The sequence below is a fragment of the Cervus elaphus genome, chromosome 4, assembly GCF_910594005.1.
Source record: "Cervus elaphus chromosome 4, mCerEla1.1, whole genome shotgun sequence".
Lineage (NCBI taxonomy): Eukaryota > Metazoa > Chordata > Mammalia > Artiodactyla > Cervidae > Cervus > Cervus elaphus.
In genome coordinates this window covers 68307130-68324843 of record NC_057818.1, presented here as the reverse complement: position 1 = coordinate 68324843, position 17714 = coordinate 68307130, and the positions used below count along the sequence as shown (strand labels likewise).

The following is a 17714-nucleotide window of genomic DNA, read 5'->3' as shown; positions in this document are numbered from 1 at the left end:
AATACACTTTGAGTGAACCCAGATTCTCTTGATTTAGTGACTCCAGAGGGTTTTGGAAGTCATATACAATATTCCACATATTCCACAAGCATCCTGGTAAGTTCTTCTGTAACTATATTACCAAGCTTAGTATTTTTTTAAAAGTATTTCTCTTTAAAAAATCTTATTTATTCATTTGGCTGCAGCAGGTCTTAGTCGCAGCATGCAGGATCTTGTTTAGTTGTGACATGTGAGAGCTAGTTCCCTGACCAGGGATCGAAGCCAGGCCTCCTGCATTGAGAGCATAGAGTCTTAGCCACTGGACCACTGGACCACTTTAGGAAGTCCCCAAAAAATATTTCTAAAAGGGCCTCCTGGACTTCTAAAGCGTCCTTCTAAAAGGATCCCAGTCTCGTGTTTCCTCCTAGGAGGATTTCCTATCTCCCTACCACCTATTATACAAGCTTGTGTGTCCAGGACTCCGAGGTCCCCTCTTACCTCCCTTGTTCTCACCTATACATGGCTCAGTTCATTGCCCTTTTAATAGCCCTACTTCACTCTGCCCCAACTCTGAAACCTTCTGGGCCCGGTTGGAAGTCTCCATTCATCCATCATCTGCTGAAACATAAGTCTCCTCTTTGCGCAGCGCCTCTTAAGACCCTTGCAGGGAGTGGCTGCTTTCTCTCCTACTTTTCTTCACTCGTTGCTTCTAGATTGTTCTCCCTCCCTTTTATCTAAAACAGTTCTGACTCTTGGAACATCAGACTGTCATTATCACTCCTGCTTCTTTGTTGCAGTCATCTTATGAATGGTTCACTTGTCTGCAAAGATTTCTACTCTTGCAGTACTGCATCTAAAACCACCCCATCATACTCCCAGTCCCATTATCGGTGTAGACAACCTTCCCGTGTCCTGACCTCACAGCTTTTCGACCTCTCTGCTAGTGGTTTTGCCTCCCACCCAGCCTGCAACAGACACTGCCATTGTCATCCCTAGGACCATTCCATTACCAGCGACTAGGACCTGCCCACCATCTGTTTCAAGTATCTTTTCCTAAGCTAGTTGGCTGTTTAGTACCAAGATTCCAACAATCCCTTGCCTGAAGCTTCCCTCCGGGTTGCTCCCAGCAGATGACTTTGCTCCTTGTTTCCTGAGTGAATAGGGGCCACCAGCAGAGGCTTCCATCGTAGGTCTCCACCTCCTCTACCCACTTTTGGTAACATCCGTGCCTTCCCACTGTTGCCTTTATACAAATGGACTGGGTTGGTGCCAGAGCCTGTTCCATGTCCACTGCCTCAGGACATTGTTCCTGCGTTTCCCTTATCTGTTGTATCATCAGGTTTTCTATATATACTGGGTTATCCCCATCTATGCGCAAACATACTTTAAAAAAGGAAAAGAAAACCCTCTAGCTCCTGTATCATTCTCTGCTTTGTTACAGAAAGCCGAATTTCTCAAAGGTGGTCTCTTGCTGTCTTCATTTCCCTTCCATTCTTTCTTCTGCTCAGCCATTCAGTTGTGTCTGTCTCTTTGTGAACGCATGGACTGTTGCCCACCAGGCTCCTCTGTCCATGGAATTTCCCAGGCAAGAGTACTAGAGTAGGTTGTCATTTCCTCTTCCAGGGGATCTTCCCGACCCAGGGATTGAACTGACATCTCCTGGGTCACCTGCATTGGCAGGCAGATTCTTTACCACTGAGGCCCTGGGGAAGCCGTTCTTTCTTGAACCCACTCCAAAACCTACCTTGCTGCCAGATGTCTTCCACATTGCTAAATCCAGTGGTCAGTTCTGTTTTCTTCCTTGACTTTAGCAGCAGCATCTCAAATTCTCAGGTGATGGGTCATTTCCTTCCTGAAATACATTCACCTGGCTTTTGGGGCTCAACCCCTGCCCCTCTGGCCTGCATTTCAGGTCCCCTTTGCTGTTTCCTCCCCACTTTCTGTCTGCTCACGCTACCTTGACTTCAGCCAGTCTTGAGGCTCTATAAATACCACAGGTATGCTGTTGAATCTCCCTTTACGTCTGCAGTTTGGTGAGTTTTGAAAAAAATGTCCATATCCTTGTAACCACCACTACAGTAAAACTAGAGAATTTTTTCCCCTCTCCAAAAAGTTCCCCATGTCTCTTCACAGTTAATCCCCACCACAACCCTAAGACCTGAGCAGTCACATGTCTGTTTTGTGAATACACATTAGAATTGTCTCTTAGAGTTTTATACAGATAGAATTGTACAGTGTTCTGCTCGTATCCTACATTTTGTATCCAGATACTTGTGCTCAGCATGATTCTGAAGGCTCCTCCACGTTGTACTGTGTGTCAGTAGCTTACTTTGCGTTGCATGGATGAGCCACAGGCAGTCATCCTGTTCACCTGTAGATGGACGTTACCTTGAGCCCAGCTCTGGGCTAGTGTAAATACAGCTGCTATGGATGTTCCTTTTCAGTGCTTTTTGTGTGTGCAGGTTTTCATTTATCTTGGGTAAAAACCTAGCAGTGGAATAGCTGAGTTGTATGGTAAGTATATGTGTAACTTCATAAGCTACTTCTATGGGCCTTTTCATCTGATGTCTTTATTCTGTTTTACATTCTGGGAAATTTATCTCTTCTTTTTTTAAGATTTCATCTATATATTTAAAATTTTTCTCTTTTTAAGACACCTATTATTAATACTTAGATGTTAGCATGTCTGTGTCTGTTGTCAGTATGTCTTACCTTTGCTTTCATGTTCTCTAATTCCTTTTTCTTTCTTTCCTCTGGACATTTCCTGTTTCCTATGCCAGTTTGCTAATTTGTTTCTCAGCTGTCTATTTGCTACTTATTTCCTCTAATGTATCTTCATTTCAATAACTGTTTTACATATCTAATATTTCTTCTTGGTTCTCTTTTATATGTTACTAGTTTCATTCCCTACTGCTAATGTCATGCCTTATCTCTCTAAATGTATGTGACTACTTTAAAATTTTGGTCCATCTGTTCTAATATATGTGCCTCTGATAGAATCTGTAATCCGGTGTGCTGTTTTTCTTCTGGAAATAAGTATGCTTAGAAAATTGCTTATTTCCTTGGCCAGTGACCACATTTATTTCTCTTGTTTTCATCAGCTACTTGTTTTTATGCACACATGGGATGGGATCAGATCCTGGTCCCTGTGAACCCCAGTGAGTTCAGGGTTGGGAGGACGGATCCTAGGATGGGGAGGTGAAGGCACCAGAAAGCTAGTCAGTGACTTCTTACCTCTCAAGGTAACTGAGTCAGTGGCTTCTTACCTCCCAAGGCAACTGTGAATCAGTGACTTCTCACCTCCCAAGGTAACTCTGAGTCAGTGACTTCTCACCTCCCAAGGTAACTCTGAGTCAGTGACTCCTTACCTCCCAAGGTAACTGAGTCAGTGACTCCTTACCTCCCAAGGTAACTGAATCAGTGACTTCTCACCTCCCAAGGTAACTGTGAATCAGTGACTTCTCACCTCCCAAGGTAACTGAGTCAGTAGCTTCTTACCTCCCAAGGTAACTCTGAATCAGTGACTTCTCACCTCCCAAGGTAACTGAGTCAGTGACTCCTTACCTCCCAAGGTAACTGAGTCAGTGACTTCTCACCTCCCAAGGTAACTGTGAATCAGTGACTTCTCACCTCCCAAGGTAACTCTGAAGTGTGATCCACCAGCCCAGGGCTTTGTAGAGTCAGGGTGGAAAAACCTGTGCCTGGTGTCATGGAGTCTCTGCCTGTTTCTCAGCTACTCCCAAGCACGGGTTACTGCCCAGCCTTGACTCCACCCCTCAGCAACCTGGACCAGGGGCCGTTCATGGCCGTGTTGATGCTGGACCATCCAACCAGCACGCCTTCCTCACTTCCCACTTCACCGCCCTCTCTTCACTTGCCTCATTGCATGCGTCACTACTTGGCATCGGCTCGTACATTTTCTCCTTTCTTACTGTCCACTCTGTCTCCCAATGCCACACACCAGGCTCTGTGCTCCAGGGAGTGGGGACCTCATTGGTCCTGGTCTGCCATGTCTGTGGTGCCCAGCATGGCACTGTGGCTCCGGAAGTGCTTGGGACACCAGCAGGTTGTCGGTTGTGCTTCTCAACCTCCTCATCTGGATCTCCTGACCGCGGAGATGTGGGGGGACTTGAGGGGATGCGGCACGGGGAGAAGGGCTCTGCAGTCTCAGCAGATGGTCATGAAGCCCTGTATGTGGGAGAAGGACTGGTCAGAAGGCTCAGCCATATGATGGGGTCTGGGGGTGGATATCAAGGAGACAGTTACAGGAATTGGTCAGAATCAGCATTATCCTTTTAAATGTGCGGGAACTGAATGACACTTTGAAGACAATGGCCATTATCAAAATGTGTCATTTCTTAATTTGAAGAATAAGTGTTTAAATGCTAAAAAAAAAAAAAAAAGCAATTAACTCAGAAGCAACAAGGCAGCCTTGCCTTGTGGACAGAGGAGAGAAGGGCCCGGGAATGTGGGTAGTGCTGGGCGCTCCCAGCAACACAGTCTTCAGTCAGGAGAGCCAGAGCTCACGCCAGCCTCCCCTGCAGAAGCTGTTCTTTCTGCCTGGACACTGCCCTCCCTTGTGTGACATCACAAAGATGAAACGCCTCGGCAGGTGGAGCAAGTGTGGCGCTTACGGGCAGCACCCTGCTCAAGGTGGGTCCTCACGGTGGGAGGAACCGGTGAAGGGTCTGAAGCCCCAAAGAGGGAGTGTCCCGGTAGAGAAATGGGGACCCTGATGAGATTTTCCAGCCAGAAGCCGCTAAGTTTGGTCTTGTTCCCCAAACTTCTTATCCTGAAAGTTACTTGGGGGCATCTTAAAAATACAGGCCCCTCCCCCTGGCCCCAGAAATGTATTTTCAACCAGGGCTCTGGAGGTTCTGATCATCCTGGGAGCAGACGTCTAGTGGGACATGACACGGTTTATACCCCACAAGGGAGGAAGCAGCTTGGCTTGAGGTCACTGTGGGTCCACTTTGGGCAGGACCCAAGCAAAGTGCTGGGGACTCGTAACTTGGCCCCATGCAGCGACTACAGCATGGAGGAGGGTGGTGGCCTAGGCTTCATGGGCCTAGAGGGGCCACCTGAAGGGCTCCAGGATACAGGGTGGGTGGAACCTGGAGATGTGGGGTGACGGTGTGGAATTTTACCTCCAGGCTCCTGGAAAACACACAGTTAATTCTGTCCAACCTTTTGTGTTCCAGGAAACCTGGACTAGGAGCCCGGTGTTCACAGACCCAGGGGGAAGGACTGGGCAAGGCAGCAGTGAGCACAGGGACCTTGACAGTCCTAAGTCCAGTCTAAACAGTGCCCACAGGCAGGCCAATAGGAAGCTCAAAAGAGATGGGTTTGATCAGAGGCAGTTGTGAGACTGTGGGATTTAGAAAGCATGGAAGCCGCATCTTACCAGGCTCATCCCGGGGGCACAGCAGGATGGGGGGAAGACAGGTTGGGTGTTGAAAGAACAGAGCAAGGCCCTCTTGACTGTCCACAGCGGGAGGAAGTCTTGGCGGGGGGGCGGGGGGGGGCGGGTCCTAGTCTTGTCATCCCCCAGACATTTAGGAGGGGCAGCTGCCCTCTGGGCTGCAGCACAGGTGGCGTTGGCTCCTGGTCCTCGGGGCTGTATAAGCACCAAGAGGTGTCCGGTCTGTCCTTATTACCATTGGTAGGAGGGATGAAAGCCTATTTTGTGTATCATGTGAACTACTGGCTGGGCAGAGGACAAATCCAGGAGACAGCCTTCTACACCATCTCATTGTTCAATCCCCTTTCTACAAGCTGAGATGATTCAATTAATCTCTCCCTTAAAGAAACTTTTGGAGACAGCCACTTGGGTCTAGGCTTCTGGATGGTACCCCAGAGGTTGGAGGCGTACCAAACTGCTTTTTTTCAAAGATTACACACTCACATTTTACATCCAGAACTAACTCACTCTCAGTGCCCACCCTGTTTTTGAGCTTTGTGTGGATTGCATTATTGAGCCATCACTGTAACCCTGTGAAGTGGGTGTTCTTTCCTCCGCCTATTTTACTGATGAGGAAACTGAAGCTCAGAGAGGTTAAGTAACTTGATGAAGCTCAAACATCCAGGAAGCCAGAGGTAAGCATTAGAATGGGCCTACAGAGCCCTGCTGTCTCCTCCGTCTGCTTCTTGTGAGGTGTCACATTGAATTATAATTGATTCCCTTCTGTCTCCTCAAGAGTCTGGGCACTGAGGGTCTTACTCACTCCCAGCACACCCTCTCATTCTGTTAGTCTCCCCATTGGCTGACTTGGTTCCATCAAAGAATTCCATGTAGCAATGTGAGCTGACCTCACACTGGTGGCTCCCAGTCAGAACATTCTGTAGGGAGAAGAGCTACTTAGTTTCTCAGAGAAATACAGGGCAGATGGTGGACATAGCTAAATACTTCCTTTCACCCACACGATAACAAACTAGCAGTTTTGGAATGATGGACAAGGTTCAAAGTTCTTTTGCTGTTTTATTTTTGTTTTTAATGGAATACCCACTTCATCTGTGTGTGCCTTATGCAGGTGAGTTCAAACCAGTCAGACAAACAACAGGCTGAATGGGTTGCCTCAACCGTTGCTTTCACTCATTTCAGGGGAAGTAAGAAGGGGTGATTGCACCTCACTGCTGTAGGTTTTCTTTTCCAGATTATTTTCCCTTAGAAAGACAGCCAAATGTCACCAAACAACCCATACAGTTCGGTAAGCAATTTCGTTTGGTCCATGGAGCTATCCCAAGACCCAGAGGTGAGTCGTCGTTACTACTTGGTCAGTGGAATGGGAACTGTACTCTGTGGTCCTCCTAGCTGCTATTCAATGTGTCTTTTCTTTGTTAGTAGCGTGATCCATAAAATAATAAGATTAGATAGACGTTGCTTGGAAACTAGATCCTGTGTTCTCTCTGTGTGAGCTGGGTGATGGCAGGGCTGTCGCTGCCTCCCGGCACCACCTCTCTGAGCTGATGACAGCACCGCGCCCTTTAGCTCCACGCCAAGTTTCTCTAGGTCCTCTGCTTGGGAGGAGGGTTCCCAGCTTGCGTGACTGCAGAAGCAGGCCACACCCAGATGCACTGTGAACTGTCCATGTGCGTCAGAGGAAACACTGGCTGCGAGCAGAGCACCGCTCTTCTGCAGACTAAGCCCCGTGCATCTGCTCGGCACTGGAGTAAACTTGCTAAGAACATTTACCATCTCAGCAATTAATATTTGGAAACCGTGTCATGCCCTGTCGTCTAATACCAAGTTATGTTGTAATTTTCCTAAATGTATCCTAAACCTTTCTCTTCTCTCTGATCCCCCTCAATGGCCATCTAGCTCCAAGTACCACGCCCATGCAGCCCCCAGCAAGCACTGGTAAGTCGGGATCTGGGAGTGCACGTGGGATCCATGAATATCTGCAAAGCTCTTGTGTCGTATGGCTCCTCCAGGAGGGCGTCCCGTGATGCTCATAACTAACCTGTACAGCTCCCCCCTACTCTGTGCAAATTAGAAAAAGGCACGCCTTGCCCCCCCCCCCCCCCCCCCCCCGCCATGGCTGGGTTAGTAACCATGCTGCTAGGGACAGATTAGAAAATAGCACAGATGTCAAGGTGTCAGGAAATATAGAAAAAAAAAAATCACAGTTAATACATCTGTCCATCCCAAAGACATTCTTTATTACTCTTCCTAAAGCTTAGCTATGGGCTTCCCAGGTGGCTCAGTGTAAAGAACCTGTAAGCGATGCACATTTGATCCCTGGGTTGGGGAGATCCTCTGAGGGCATGGCAACCCACTCCAGTATTCTTCACTAGAGAATCCCATGGACAGAGGAGCCTGGCTGGCTGCAGTCCATGGGGTCACAAAGAGTTGGACATGACTGAGCAACTGAGCGCGCACAGACAAAGCTCAGCTATAGTATTTCATTTCCCCATTCACTTCACCACCACCAAAGTCCAGAAAAGGAAGCTGGGTCAAAGTGTTAGAAGGCCCACATTCTAGTCTATCTTGACACTAACTATCAACACTAACCTCTTGTGAGGTGGCCCTAGAGGTTCGCTGAGTCCTCTGCCATCCCTGAGCTTTCAGTCCCAAGTGTAATTTATGATACAGACATAGAAGACAAAATTGTTTGTCGAGTTGGATCACTGGAAGACTCCAATTTGCTCTTGTAACTCTCAGCTCTCGGTTACATGGAAAGATGCCTACCTCATAAAAAGGAAAATACACCTTGAAAATACATTCTAATTCCAGTTTTGAGCTATGTTGAAAGTGGGCAAAATATCTCAAACTGTACCGGCAAAGGAGTAGGGAAAGTTAATCTGTCTTGTGTGTAAGCCAGGAACAAGTGCAGTTTCTTCAGAGGGCAATTTCGGAGTTCTTATAAGAAGAATGCATTCACTCTTTGACCCACAGTTTTGAAATACACCCAGGATTTGTTTTAATCAGGTATAAGACCCACAGACTCAGAAATGATCATTGTGAAGGAGGAAGGTTATACACACAGAATCCTAGAAACAGCAGGCAGGGCACACCATGCCAAGCCATGTGGGGAAGGACCAGCCTTGTCAGGAGGCAGGGGGCAGAAAGAGGGGAGCATGACCCAGAGCTTCTGTTGACTGTCTGGGGAAAGGAATGGGTGAGGCAGGGTAGGTACATGGAGTAAGCTTAGTGCTGCATTTGTTGTTATTGTTGCCGTTCAGTCTCTAAGTCGTGTCTGACTCTCTGTGATTCCATGGACTGCAGCACACCAGGCTTCCCTGTCCTTCACTATCTCCCAGAGTTGGCTCAAACTCATGTCCATTGAGTCAGTGATGCCATCCAATCATCTCATACTCTGTCACCCCCTTCTCCTCCTGCCTTCAATCTTTCCCAGCATCAGGGTCTTCTCCAGTGAGTCAGCTCTTTCCATCAGGTGACCAGAGTATTGGAACTTCAGCTTCAGCATCAGTCCTTCCAATGAATATTCAGGGTTGATTTCCTTTAGGATTGATTAGTGTTGCATAGTTTGAATAATTTTGGTGGGCTCTGGGGTACAGGAGTGGCTATAAAAAAAATAGTGTACCCAGCCATTCTGTTTCTAGGAAATTTTATTTAAAGTATGCTGGTCTATTTTCCTAGTCCAGTTACCCTTCCTCTTTGTTTGGTGACTTTCTCCTCTGTTTTTCTCATTCACAAACACCCCCACCATATCTACCCCAGCCTTGATCTTACAGAATGACCTTGTTCCCACCATCACTGACAAAACACAAGCACTTGAGCGAGCATCTGCATCTCCCTGACTAGCAGTTGAATAACACTTTCTCATCTTTCCTCCCGGCCAGGTCAAGGCTGACCCTTCCCCTTTGCACCAACTTCCATCCCTTTGGGACACTGGTCAATTCTTTCTCCCTTTCCAGTAGCATCACAATTTAAAGTGTTGTCCCTGTGCACATGAGATCATGATGTCAGTTTTTCTGTATTAAAAAGCAAAACCTGTCTCCTGATCCCTCAGCCCCTTCTGGGAGATGCCTTCATTTCTCTTCCTGCCATGACAGCAAAATTCTTCAGAAAATTTTCAAAACTCTTCCTCTCTGTAATCCCTTTCCTTCTATTCTCTCATGAACTTCTTTCAGTCATGCACATGGGTAATAGCACTTTTGACTAGGTCTCCAATGACCTTCCCATTGCCAAGTCCAACAACCAGTTTTCAGTAGTCACGGTTTTGAAACCATCTGTAACCCTTGTCCTCCACATCAGTATTTCATTATGAAAACCTGAAAATGTACAGAAAAATCAAGAGAATCTTAAATGAACATCTACATATTCATTGGAAGGACTGATGTTGAAGCTGAAACTCCAATACTTTGGCCACCTGATGTGAAGAACTGACTCATTTAAAAAGACCCTGATGCTGGGAAAGATTGAGGGCAGGAGGAGAAGGGGACGACAGAGGATGAGATGGTTGGATGGCATCACCGACTCAATGGGCATGAGTTTGAGTAAGCTCCGGGAGTTGGTGAGGGACAGGGAGGCCTGGCGTGCTGCGGTCCATGGGGTTGCAAAGACTCGGACACGACTGAGCGTGTGAACTGAACTGAACTGAAAACTTAAGCATTTAATCTTTGAGCATTTTCATAGTCCAGGTTCTTTTCTTCATGTCAAGCTGACTTCACATTGAGGTGCCAGTCTCAAAGAGTTTCTCAGCTCAGTTGTTGAGCCAGAGAAGGGAAAGAAAGGGAGTGCTCCGTGTGAGACAAGGAGGAGGCACCTCAGTTTGTCAGATTTTACAAATGGTTGAGTGATGTACTTAGTCAATTGTTCAGTTTGTACCTATAGTAGCTCTTTATTTTCATTTCAGATGATGAGAAGAGTGAGCCTGCAAGGACCACCCTTGGTTTTATAGGATATTCAATGGGCCTAAACACCAACCCCTGGAATGCAGGTTTGTGGGATTAGATCTCAAATTGCCCTGTAATATCCTGTTTTATTTAAAAACAGCACTGTACAACCTAAGACCATCTGGCAACACTTGAGTTGTAAAACCACTTGAGTGTAAGGCCACTCTCCTTTCAGCTATATCAGTGGCAGCTTCTGCCATACATCAGGGACCGGTCTCATAAGAAAGGGCTTTGGCCAAAGACAGGAGACAGATGGAAAAAGGAGTCAGGGTTTAGGTGGGAATTCAAATTATACTTGCTCACACAGGCTGTGCAATCTAGCTTGCGTGGTTTTCTTGTAAATTAAGAATTTTATTTTTAATGTTATTTCTGATTTTCTCTCCCATTCCCCTAAAACAATATGATTAACAAATATATTAACTGATACATGTGTGTGTGCTAAGTCACTTCAGTCGTGTCTAATTCTGTGTGACCCTGTGGACTGTAGCCTGCCAGGCTTCTCTGTCCATGAGATTCTCCAGGCAAGAATATTGGAGTGGGTTGTCATGCCCTCCTCCAGGGGATCTTCCCGATCCAAGGATTGAGCCCGAATTTCTTTATGTCTCCTACATTACCAGGTGAGCGCTTTACCACTAGCGCCACCTACAAAAGTCGCTCAGTCGTGTCTGACTCTTTGCAACCCATGGACTATACAGTCCGTGGAATTCTCCAGGCCAGAATACTGGAGTGGGTAGCCTTTCCCTTCTCCAGGGGATCTTCCCAACCCAGGAATTGAACCTGGGTCTCCTGTATTGCAGGTGGATTTTTTACCAGCTGAGCTATCGGGGAAGCCCTAATTGATAGTCACAGCTAAAATGGGATTTTATGAAAACTTCTTTTCCTTCTATTTTTAGCATGGATTCCTCATAGACCTGCTCTTGTTAAAGTAATTACAGTTGCATGTATAGCCCTCACTATTGCCCTGATATTTGGGACCATTATTTCCTACGTGATATAGTAAGTCTATGCTAAATAATCTTTACTGTCCTTTAATAAGACATAAAGTAACTAGATTATTTCATGGTAGTAATGTTAATAATGGTGATGATGTTGGTAATTCTTATAATCACTGAATAATTACAGTCATTATACATTTTCAGTGTTTTTCAGAATATGGCCTATATTCATGGTGGATCATGACATAAGTGAAAAATATAAAAAGAAACATGACAAAAAATTAAAAAAAAATAAAAAGTATGAATAAATAACAAAAAAGAAACAGGACAGAATAAATACAATTTAGTAGAATAGAAATGCTGTTTTTCAACTTTTCAGACTTAAGATTGTGAAGTAAAAGTTCTCTCTTACTGTGGCTCATGATCAAAAATGTTCTGAGATGCTGGCATCTTCTAACAATGTGATTTTCTAGAGTGAACTTGATGCTTTGGAAAGAAATCTTAATAGCGCAAAGCAGAAAAGTAACCACTGTCTCTTTCACTAGAAATTTATCATCATTGTGGTTGGGGTGATAGTAGCATTTAGGGAAGACACTCCATCTTGTTCACACAAATAAAGCTTGTGGCAAAGCTTTATATATATACTTGCTCACACAGGCTGTGAGCAATTTGAAATTATTTTGTGTGATCATTTTGAAATTAGTATCAGACAAAAGCGAGCCACACTGTGACGTCATGTGACTGTGATCAGGAGCAGCACGTCGATTCCTATTCTAGGATTTACTTCCAGGATTCCATTATATCCCATCAGAAACATCTTGAAGAAGTACTAAATTCTTTCTTAGGATTAAGTGTGCACATGGGAAATACATGGCCATGTATGGAATATCTTTTAAGGTAACCATTTTAGGACTAGCTTGAAGTATATCAAATGAAGGTAAAATTAAAGGTGAAATTGAAGAGACTTTGCTAATGAGTGAGTGTCACCAGCATGTTTGGTTCTGGATTTTCTAATCTGACGATCTCCTTGACTCAATTTATGGAACTTCAATTTCAGTTTATTTCATTAGTATAAATAAAGATGTTAACAGATACGAAGATTCCTAAAATAACTCACTAAAACATTTCATCCTGAACTCTTAGTGAGCAATTAAGTTACTGAGCTAATGTCAACATTTATAGCTTTTAAGTTTGTGTTACCCATAGTGACATTTTAAAACCTGAGGCAAAAGGAAAAATATATGCCCCAGAGCACGTTTTTATGTAATTTTTAGGCATTAATTTTTTCCAGAAGTATATTTTGGATATATATCAATGAGGGACTTCCCTGGTGGTCCAGAGGTTAAGACTTTGTGCTCCCAATGCAGGGGACCTGAGTTCGATCCCTAGTCAGGGAACTAGATCCCACAAGCCACAACTAAGAGTTCACATGCCACATCTAAACGTCCTGCATGCCACAACGAAGATCCAGTGCAGCCAAATTAAATAAATAAATATAAAAAATGAAAATATATTCAGTTCAGTTCAGTCGCTCAGTTGTGTCCGACTCTTTGTGACCCCATGAACCACAGCACGCCAGGCCTCCCTGTCCATCACCAACTCCCAGAGTCCACCCAAACCCATGTCCATCGAGTCAGTGATGCCACCCAACCATCTCATCCTCTGTTGTCCCCTTCTCCTCCTGCCCTCAATCTTTCCCAGCATCAGGGTCTTTTCCAATGAGTCAGCTCTTCACATCAGGTGGCCAAAGTATTGGAGTTTCAGCTTCAACATCAGTCCTTCCAATGAACACCCAGGACTGATCTCCTTTAGGATGGACTGGTTGGATCCCCTTGCAGTCCAAGGGACTCTCAAGAGTCTTCTCCAACACCACAGTTCAAAAGCATCAATTCTTCGGTGCTCTGTTTTCTTTATAATCCAACTCTCACATCCATATATTGGGAAAACCATAGCCTCAGCTAGACAGACCTTTGTTGGCAAAGTAATGTCTCTGCTTTTTAATATGCTGTCTAGGTTAGTCATAACTTTCCTTCCAAGGAGTAAGCGTCTTTTAATTTCATGGCTGCAATCACCATCTGCAGTTATTTTGGAGCCCAGAAAAATAGTCAGCCACTGTTTCTACTGTTTCCCCATCTATTTGCCATGAAGTGATGGGACCGGATGCCATGATCTTAGTTTTCTGAATGTTGAGCTTTAAGCCAACTTTTTCACTCCTCTTTCACTTATATCAAGAGGCTTTTTAGTTCCTCTTCACTTTCTGCCATAAGGGTAGTGTAAATCTGCATATCTGAGATTATTGATATTTCTCCCGGCAATCTTGATTCCAGCTTGTGCTTCCTCCAGTTTCTCATGATGTACTCTGCATATAAGTTAAATAAGCAGAGTGACAATATACAGCCTTGATGTACTCCTTTTCCTATTTGGAACCAGTCTGTTGTTCCATGTCCAATTCTAACTGTTGCTTCCTGACCTGCATACAGGTTTCTCAAGAGGCAGGTCAGGTGGTCTGGTATTCCCATCTCTTTCAGAATTTTCCACAGTTTATTGTGATCCACACAGTCATATTAGTGAGTTTTATTTCATTTAAACCAGGAAAGTAAAATTATAATAAATTTTGTTTCTGATATAAAGTATTTAAACTTAAAATAATGCCATGAGTTTTGATATAGAACTTTTCAATTTTTAAAATATATCCTCAACTACTTTAATGTTTTAGAAAAGAAGAACCATAAAGTAATACATAAAAGCGTGTATATAGGGACTCAATATTTTCCCTTTTGACTCAGGCTCTCATGCAGTTCATCACAGTGCTGATGGATCCTGCTTTTTAAATTTTGATATTTGGTTTGTTGTGTATTTTTCCAGTTTTTTTTCCTTTTTTTACCCACACTGCATTGCTTGTGGGATCTTAGTTCCCCAACCAGGGATTGAACCTGGGCCGTTGGCAGTGGAAACACCGAGTCCCAACCACTGGACGGCCAGGGAATTCACTCATTTCAGTTTTTAAAAATATTTATCATCATTACTGAGTTTTTTGGTACCCCCTTAAATTTTTCACATGAAGTGAGCACCTCATTCTCCTCACCCAAATCCTGTCCCTGTCCCAGTTTTCTGATTATCTGCAGCAGTTTTTACAGTCAAATCAGTTCTTCTGCTGCACAGCATGATTCTAGAATGTTACCCCTACACCCCTTCCTCCATCTCAGCTCCTTAGAACACAATTAAGCTAACCCTAAAATGATTTATTATTACATGTAGTGTTAGTTGCTCAGTTGTGTCCAACTTTGCAACCCCATGGACTGTAGCCTGCAGGGCTCCTCTGTCCATGGAATTCTCCAGGCAAGAATACTGGAGTGTGTAGCCATTCTCTTCTCTAGGGGATCTTCCTGACCCATGGATCTAACCCAGGTCTCCTACGTTACAGGCAGATTCTTTGCCATCTGAGCCACCCCAGAAGCCCATTATTACATAAGTCAAACATAATTAAGAAGGTACATATGTTAGAAAAAATTAAACACTGTATTATCCATTTCCACTTCACACAGAAATATCTGGTCAATGAGCCACTTCCAAGTTTAGATCTAGGTGAGGTGAACAAGGCACTCACTTCAGGTGCAAAATTTAAGGCAGTGCCAAAAACTTGGTAGTCAAGATAAATAATAATACAGTATTTTTTTAGTCTAAATTAGTGCATTCACAGCCCCATGATGAACATTTTAAATACAGGATCAGTAACAGTGCCAGGCCAAAAAATATTGGAGACTGAGGAAAAGGAAAAACCAACAGTACCTATGCTATCTTTATATAAAATGTTGACACTTTGTTCAAAGTCTATTTCTGCCTCCCTCCCCATGTACTAGTACCACCATGCACTAGTGACTGCTTTTTAGTCAGAAAATCACAGCACTAAGGATTAAGACCTGATGATTTAGTGTGAAAATTATGCTTTCGAATTTCTCTATTTTGGGAATTCTTTTGGTGTTCCAGTGGTTGAGACTCTGCACGCCCATTGCACAGGGCACAGTTTGATCCCTGGTCAGGAACTAAGATTCTGCAAGCCATAGGGCACAGCCTTCCCCCGAAATTATGTATTTTGTTCTCCAGTCGACTGGTAGAGGCTGAGGAAAAACAACAACTTGCATCACTTTATAAAAATATCAAGATCCCATCGTTAGGAGATGAAGAGGAATTCTTTGAGGATGAGAGCCAGGACGAGTCCACGTACCTGCTTCCAGAGAATGAGAAGGAACTGGAAAATTTCATTCATTCAGGTAGGTGGTCAACCAGTTTATCTTGTCAGATCCAAAACTGCAGGAAAGCTGAGCTGACAATGAGGGTTTGGTTTTCTCAAAAGCAAAGCTAAGTGGGAGGTAAGAAAGACGAACATCTCTAGCCACGCCTGCGAGAGTAAACCATCCTCCGTTACACAGAGGGGCAAACAGCTGTGTGGTTCCTTGGTTCCTTTTGCAAGGCAATTCCAAGGATTGAAAAGAGAGTTCAGGAGACAAAACCTTCCCTGGACTAAACATTTCCCTTACACATACTTATAATGTTGTGTTATTCTCGAGTTTTGAATGACAGGCAGATGCCTTCCTGCACCGTCTGCCTCAGCCTGATGTGGAAATGGGATCCAAGCCCACAAAACAGGTTACTATCCCCGGGTCAGAGACCCCTGCTGAGAGTCGCCCACCACCCCTGCCACTTCTTGTGAGGAGATAACAACATATATGCTCATGTGGGGGGCATGCTAAGTTGCTTAAGTTTTAAAAACATGTATAGTTGATTTACAATATTATACATTTTTAAAACTGGAAATTTACAAAGCTTGAGTACAGAAAGTGGGGAAATAATTTCAAAGTGCAATTTTCCTTATCAGGCAAATAGCATTCAGTATAGCCTAAAAATTCCATTGTTCCTTCCTTTATTTTTCCATATCTTTCCTCACTTCTTTTGTCTCCATTTATAATTCCTCATTTATTAGTATCTCAGCAACATGATGTCTACATTTTAGTTATTAGATCGAAAAGAAGAAAGCATTTTGAAAAGAAGAGATGGAATGCAGCACAGAACTTGGTAAAGGAAGTGGAAGTAAAGGATCCTGCACAACCTGCCAAAGCGGGGCGTCTGTGAAAGCAGGTGACCGAGACGCAGGACTGGCAGCCAGTGCGGAACGACAACTGCGGGAGGACGTAGGCTGAGAGCGCGGGCCTGACTTTCTTCTGGAGGACCTTGTACAGGAGCACCCTGAATGATGACGACTAGACGTGAAAGCAGAAAATAAATTCATGTGATGTGGCAGTTCCTGCTTCCTAGCTCTCATAGTTTTATGAATAAATATAACTTAATTGGAAGAGAAATCTGACTTTGTAAGTGTGAAAGAGAAATTGTCGGGATTTTCTTTTCTCACTCCTAACCAGTAATTTCTTTGGGCAAGTCTCCCAGACCATGCCAGGGAACCACTTTCATAAAATAAAGCTTCCCCAGTGACATTATCTGTCAATTCCAGTAGCTTGCTTCCATTTTACTACGAGGAGAGTGAGAATGTCAAAATGAATATGACACTAGATTAAGATACAGTAACCTTTGTTTTTAAGGATCTGGGACCTGGTGAGGGAAATAAACCTGCAGGCAGAGAGCTGAAAACATTGCCAGATGTATTGTAAGCTAGGAGTCACTGAGAGCTGTGGGAAACATGAAAAGAGGCAAGATGTTCAGAACAGGGCTGTTGATTTGGGAAACAGTCTGATGGTTCCTCCAGAAGTTAAATATAGAGTCACTCCATGACCCAGCACCTCCTAGGTATATATCTGAAAGAATTGAAAATATATGTACCTGCACACAAGAGAAAGCTGTCCACAAACATTCATAGCAGCGTTATTCATAAGAGCAGAAAGGAAGAAACACCACTTCTGTCCATCAACTGATAAACAGGTGAACAAAATGTGGTCTCCCTGTACTGTGGGGTGTTGTTAAGCCGGACAAAAGGAGTACCCACACATGCTCCAACACAGATGATCCTTGAAAACATTATGCGTAAGTAAAAGAGATTAGACACAAAAGGTCACACATCATATGACCCTGTTTATATGAAATACCCAGACTAGGCAAATCAATAGAGGGTGAAAGTAGATAAGTGGTTTTAGGTGCTGGGGTGGGGAGAAAATGGAAAAATGGTTTGTGGGTATGAGTATTCTTTTGAGGGCAATGAAAATTTTTACCAAAAAAATTTAGTGTAACTGGACAAGCCTGGCACCAAGCCCAAGTTCAGCTGCTCACTGCTGCAAAGGCCAATACTCAAGACACAAGTATTATATTTGATTTACAATATTATACTAATTTCTACTGTACAGCAAAGTGACTCAGATAATATGGATTTAAGTCGGGCCACTGCATTCAAAGTGCTGAGTCCTAAACACTGGACCACCAGGGAAATCCCTGGAC

The 17714-nt window shown here is 44.2% G+C and overlaps 1 protein-coding gene across 1 annotated transcript; it reads left to right on the top strand.

Moving 5' to 3' along the window:
* The first annotated feature begins 220 nt into the window (after positions 1-220).
* Positions 221-16630, top strand: C4H19orf18 (chromosome 4 C19orf18 homolog). Its single transcript, XM_043900553.1, has 8 exons — positions 221-2493; positions 4524-4632; positions 6633-6731; positions 7298-7336; positions 10299-10382; positions 11232-11334; positions 15378-15544; positions 16285-16630. The coding sequence occupies exons 1-8, from the start codon at positions 2491-2493 to the stop codon at positions 16401-16403; spliced, it is 723 nt and encodes a 240-aa protein (XP_043756488.1). The 5' UTR covers positions 221-2490; the 3' UTR covers positions 16404-16630.
* Positions 16631-17714: the final 1084 nt, after the last annotated feature.